The 6,000-nt window shown below is 45.4% G+C and overlaps 2 protein-coding genes across 2 annotated transcripts in view; one reads left to right on the forward strand and one right to left on the reverse strand.

The window, feature by feature from the left end:
* The window catches only part of nebl (nebulette), a 115,965-nt gene extending 114,177 nt beyond the window's left edge, over positions 1-1,788 (reverse strand). The window contains exon 1 of the mRNA XM_080794089.1: positions 1,685-1,788. Within this exon, the coding sequence (XP_080650215.1) occupies positions 1,685-1,753 (69 nt within the window). The 5' untranslated portion in view covers positions 1,754-1,788. The remainder of the gene's footprint in view (positions 1-1,684) is intronic.
* Positions 1,789-5,120: 3,332 nt separating this feature from the next.
* Positions 5,121-5,453, forward strand: LOC308336826 (protein archease-like; the record flags this gene model as incomplete). Its single annotated transcript, XM_080794403.1, has 1 exon — positions 5,121-5,453. The coding sequence occupies one exon, from the start codon at positions 5,121-5,123 to the stop codon at positions 5,451-5,453; it is 333 nt and encodes a 110-aa protein (XP_080650529.1).
* Positions 5,454-6,000: the final 547 nt, after the last annotated feature.

The raw sequence follows: 6,000 nt of genomic DNA on the forward strand, positions 1-6,000 counted from the left end.
TTGATGTCCAGTACCACACGTAACATTCTGGTGTAGCACCCGTCCAGGGATTTCTGTATAGGGCTTGCGTTAGTGTCCAGCATCCACAGCCATAGAGGAGGACGGACTCCACGGTCGCAGAGAAGAAACTGATTTTGATGTGTCGGGGGAGGTTGGATTGCCACACACTGGTCATACCATTAAGAGTTCTCCAGGCAAGTGCCTTCCTCACTTTAAGGTCCTTCTCTGTGGAGTCGACCCATTCGCCCAGGTATTTAAAGTCATTGACCTCCTTTAGGACAGTTCCCTCTATTGTTGTTAGGGGCAGATGTTCTTGGGGGATGTTAGTTTAACACGAGGTTCTTTTCTTGGTTTAACTGGGATAGTTGTGTTTTTGGGGGACACTGGCTACGCTGTCTCTCTGCATTCTGTATGTAATTTAATTCGTTACCTTGAACTCTGCTATGCCTAAAGTGTAAAATGCATGGGGGTGGTAATGTTGAGGGCCCTCTTGAAAACGAGATGCTGTCTGCATCTTTCAAAGTTTCAAGGGGCTTATCCTCTAATTAAATGTAGAGATTAAATGTAGATAATATGTTGATTGAAACAGTCACATGAGGAACAGAGAGTTAAGCTATCAAATGTAACAGTTTGGGGACTCATGTCTAAATAAGTGTACTTATATAGTTGAATCTGACAAGTAGGCCTACTCAAGTGTTAGACTACTTTAAAGGGACACTTCACCCTTTTTGCAAAAAAAATATATGTTAATGACGTTTAGAAGCCTTAGAACACTTTCCTGGGGGTCTTTATGAGTGTAATAAGTGGTTTTAGATATTTTAGATTGTAGCAGTGAGCCCAGTGTCTCTGATGTCATGGACACTGGGCTCACTTCCTTCCTGGACTACAATTCCCATAATACTTTGGTGCACTGCTCCTCCTTGTGGATAGGGCAGGTCTGTCTTACTGAGACCACATGTTGTCCAGGAAGTAAGTGATCCCAGTGTCCATGACATCAGAGACACTGGGCTCACTGCTACAATCTAAAATATCTAAAACCACATATTACACACACATAAAGACCCCCAGGAAAGTGTTCTAAAGCTCCTAAATGTCATTACCATATATTTGTTTTAGCAAAAAGGGTGTGTCCCATTAACATCAGAGTCAGGGACCAGCTGACTCAGTCTCAGGGTAAGAGAGAGAGAGCTAGAGTAGGCCTACACCACACACCTGGAGCATATTATAACCATTCCCTTCTAAACTCAGAGTGTAGCCTACATTTGGTTCAATTGGTACACTCTCAGAGTTAAGGCTGCAATATCCTGGGCTATTTTAACTGATAACAAAAAGTTATTAAACTGTCGAGTTGCGGGAGATAGAGGATCGAATGAATCCCGGGATAGAATAGATTATAGACAACATTTGCGGGTATTAAGTTTAAATTGACACAGTCACAGACGCTGGTTATATTTTAGCCTACTGCGTGTGAAGAATGCATCATGCTGATTCATGCAGCTAAAGTGCGTGTGAAGTGCGTTTTGTAAACACGCACTTGCAGCGGAGGTCATTCAGGTGTGCGATAGTGAGATCAGCAGCATCATATTCATAATATAGGCTAATAGGAGAGTAGAAAACACAGCTGTTCCAGATAAAAGTGTAATCATTCTGAGTCTGACTCAGCATGGGGACAAAAATATCTCACCTTATCCAGACAGTTGACTTTCTCCGTCGGATAGACGATTTTCCCACAGCGAGCGCACTGAGGGTTCATTTCACCAAATATATTCCTTATTCCTACTCTCCAAACGCTCCTGGTGTTGTAGTATTCCTTCCTGTTAACAGTCACAACTCTACAAAAACACAACACACACACGCTCCTATTCTTCACGCTGCCAGTGCTACTGCTGCATGAGTACTGAAACCAGAGAGAGAGAGGGGGGGGTGGAGGGGGTCAGGTGTAGCTAGATGTAGCCTACGACAAAAAGGTGGGCGGGGACCGATCGTGGGGTTTGTTGACGTTTACAATTTATATTGCTACAGTAGGCTATAGTGCCAGTGGTGACAAAAATATTGAACGTGTGGTGTGTGTGTGTGTGTGTGTGTGTGTGTGTGTGTGTGTGTGTTTGTGCGTGCGTGAGAGAGGAGCGTACGCTTTTTTATGTAACTCAAGTGTTATGTGGGAGATCAGATCAAAGGAATCTGAGAGAGAGAGAGAGAGAGAGAGAGAGAGAGAGAGAGAGAGAGAGAGAGAGAGAGAGAGAGAGAGAGAGGGGGGGAGGCAATGATGCAACTCCATGGCATTAAATGTTGTCAAATGATCCAAAAAGACTAATGAGTTGTAAGTAATCTTGTCTGCATTCATTATTGCTGCTTGAAGTTGAGAGAGGAGAGAGTATAGTCCCTGGGGGAGTGGGAGTCTAGTCCCTGGGGGTCCCCCGCGGATCCCACTTTGGGAATGGGAACCACCAGTTCCCAAAGCGGGATCCGGGAACCCCCAGGGTGAGGGGTCCTTGAGGGAGTGCGGAACCGGGTCCCCAGCTAAACGATGGTTAGAGTCTAGACATATATATATACACACACACACACACACACACACACACACACACACACACACACACACACACACACACACACACACACACACACACACACACACACACACACACACACACACACACACACACACACACACACACACACACGATATAATGCAATGCCGCCCTCTGCTGGCAAATGTATGAACAAATAATTGCCATTTATTTATTTTCTTAACCCTAGATTAGAACACTAAACATAAACACAGGTGATTTTCACCCAGACAATTATGTTGTTGTAATTTTCATATTGTTGCTGATGTCAGAGGTGAGAGGTGTGTGGGTTTTTCAGTAACTTCATGATGCTCAGTGACATCATAGAAGGTAGGGTTGTTTTCCCTTAGCCTGGCTAATAAACCAGACTGAATCAGCCGTCTGGTTTATTAGCCAGGCTAGTTTTCCCTGCCCAGTGCCCACATCCCTTGTTTTTTCTACAGGCAGGTGTTCGCGTGAATTTCACGTTTAGTGATAGTGTGATAGAGAAAAATCCCATACACCCACAATGGAAAAAAATATATATTACTATTATTCTTTTCACTGGATTATTCTCACATGTCCCAGAGGGGCTGGACCAAAGGAGAAGTTCCCACCTCCAATTTTTTTTTTTTTTTTTTTAATGATCTTTTTTTTTTGTGGCTTTCGCCTTTTTTATATATTTTATGGAGGGATAGAAGACAGTATGCTGACAGGAAATGGGGGAGAGAGATGGGGGGACATGCAGTAAAGGCCATCGGGAGTCGAACCCGCGGCACACTGACAGACTGGTTTACCAGCCAAGGTGCCTGGACCGCTGGCCAGCCACGGCCAGGGCCCAATTGTTTTCTGTTTTTTCGTTCACCGGAAAATTGGTTCGGTGAACCAATATTTTCCATCGGTTGCTCCCAGCTCCTTGCAATCCTGCCCCTCTAGAGCAGAAAGCAGCGTAAGGCCAGGCTACATCCACTCTAGCCCTGCAGGTGCTGGACAAACTGCAATGTTTTCCTCATGTTAAAGAAGTATTGCTGTAGGCCTACTTGAATATATTTTGATGAGAAATATTTTTAATGGAATATTTTACATTGGGTAATGTCTTGACTGAGTGTGCATGGTTTGATTAGGTCAGATCAACATATGGAATGTCAGAACGTGTCAGCTCCATGGAGATCTAAGGGTGGCAGCGGGGGGCAGTGTCTTGAGTGTACAGGGTTTGATGAGGGCCCAGGTAGGTCTGGGCCTTAATTTTCGGGCCTGTTGAACTCTAGTTTTCGCCGGCTGCCGGCGCGGCTGCACTAATAATTTTGGGGCGGGCACGTCTAGAGTTTGAATAGACAGGTATCAGTCAAAATGGAGACATCGTAGAGGATGGGTGGGGTAGGATCAACAATCAACATATGGATCTGAGGTTAGATCAATATGGTGTCTGTGAGGCCAGGTGTAGAGTTGATGTAGAGTTGCTGGCCGGCTCCACATATACAGATCTACCGTAGGTGATGATCCAGTCTTCTCCATGTATGCCTATCCAGGGTTTGATGAGGTCAGTGTTGTGATCTTCATAGGGCTATATTAATATGGAGATGGCCATATATGGAGCATGTCATGAGGCGTGACGGACTGACGACCATATACGGTGTCGTGACGTGTCGCAAGTCGTGATGGACTGACAACCATACATGGAGGCGTGACGGATGGATCGACTGACAGGTTTTCATAGTAATCTGCGACATTGCAGTCGCAATCATCTGAAACCTAAATTGCCTAATGGGTGGTGGTGTGGTCGGTGGACTATACCCACAACCCTGAATGGACATGTATCAATTCCCCCGTCTAATACACACACATGGAGTCAAATCCCTGTCATATGCACAATACTTTGACTTGCTTTCCATAGCATATACATAAATCCCTATACCGCCGGCCCACTTTGCTTGTTTACATTTCTTACTTCTTACTTTTAAACCTTTTAACTATAGTTTATTTTTCGAATAAAATAGTTTTTATTTTTTTTGTCCTGTAAAGCGACATTGAGTAGGCCTACCGTATTATTGATATTATACTGTAGGGTCAAATCCCCATCAGATGCACATAATGGAGAATTTCAATGTGCAGTGATGTCAGCAGCCAGACACGAACATCTAGTTAAAATAAAGGCTCAGCTGTAGTCCATATTTGGGCATGATTGACCCAACGTGACCTCATCATGATGACAAGAGGAACATAAAGCAGAACATTCTCTCATTCGTCTGCACCCAGCCACTCAACATACCCATAGGTCCAGTTCCCCGCCTATCAATTCTCTCAAAATATATAGTATTTTACAGACTAACATTTAAAATGGATGGCCACCCTGAACTAGACCCCACCACGGAGGCGCCACTGAAACAAGCCGCACGAGCAAAATACCACTTGGATCGCGACGAGCATGAACTCGACCTGACGGAGGCGATGAAAGCCACAAAAGCGAAGTACCCTCCCATCAACAAGAAATACGAATATCTGGACCACACGGCCGACGTGCAGATCCACTCGTGGGGCGACTCCCTGGAGGAGGCCTTCGAGCAGTGCGCGATGGGCATGTTCGGCTACATGACCGACACCGAGACGGTGGAGCCCGTCGATGCGGTCGAGGTCGAGTCGGAGGGCGACGACATGGAATCCCTGCTCTTCCACTTCCTGGACGACTGGCTGTTCACGTTCTGCGCCGACCGCTTCTTCGTTCCCCGGGAGGTGAAGGTCGTGCACCTGGACAGGACGCGCTTCAGGATCCGCTCCGTCGGGTGGGGCGAGGAGTTCAGTCTGCCCAAGCACCCGCAGGGGACGGAGGTGAAGGCCATCACGTACTCGGCAATGCAGATCCACGATAAGGAAAAACCAGAGATCTTTGCGATAATTGATATATGAAATGGGAAAGGGAAAAAAGGTCAAATAAAATACAAATTAATGGAAGATGGAAAAAGGGACTACAAATCAAAGGAAGAGGATTACATTTGAGTGGGAAGGACTATACGAATGAGATGGAAGAGGACCCACTATACAAATGAATGGAAAAAAGGTCCACCGCAGGCCGCATATGGTGCATCATGGTTTGGCCGAGTGTCAATTTCAGTGGTTCTCAAATGTACAGATACAGACAGATCTCCATATATGGATATAGAAGACACACACACAGACAGACAGATGAGTACGACGATGTACAGTATAGCCACCAGTGCCAGACAGTGTGGTGCTTCAAGCTTGCGTTCATGAATACAGCGTCTTGAGGGAGTCTGGTTCCTTCCAGCCCACAGTTCACTCCACTGAGTGAACCGTCTGATAATCAGGCTAATCTTGAGGCCTATATTAAGGCTCCATTTACACTGGCAGCCAAATCTAGCTTGATCAGATCAGATCTGTGCCACATTAAAGATTTAAATCTGATTTGTTTAATTAAGTCTAAATGCCAGACAAG

Source organism: Protomyctophum bolini, assembly GCF_963924005.1.
Source record: "Protomyctophum bolini genome assembly, chromosome: 21".
In the NCBI taxonomy this organism is placed as follows: Eukaryota; Metazoa; Chordata; class Actinopteri; order Myctophiformes; family Myctophidae; genus Protomyctophum; species Protomyctophum bolini.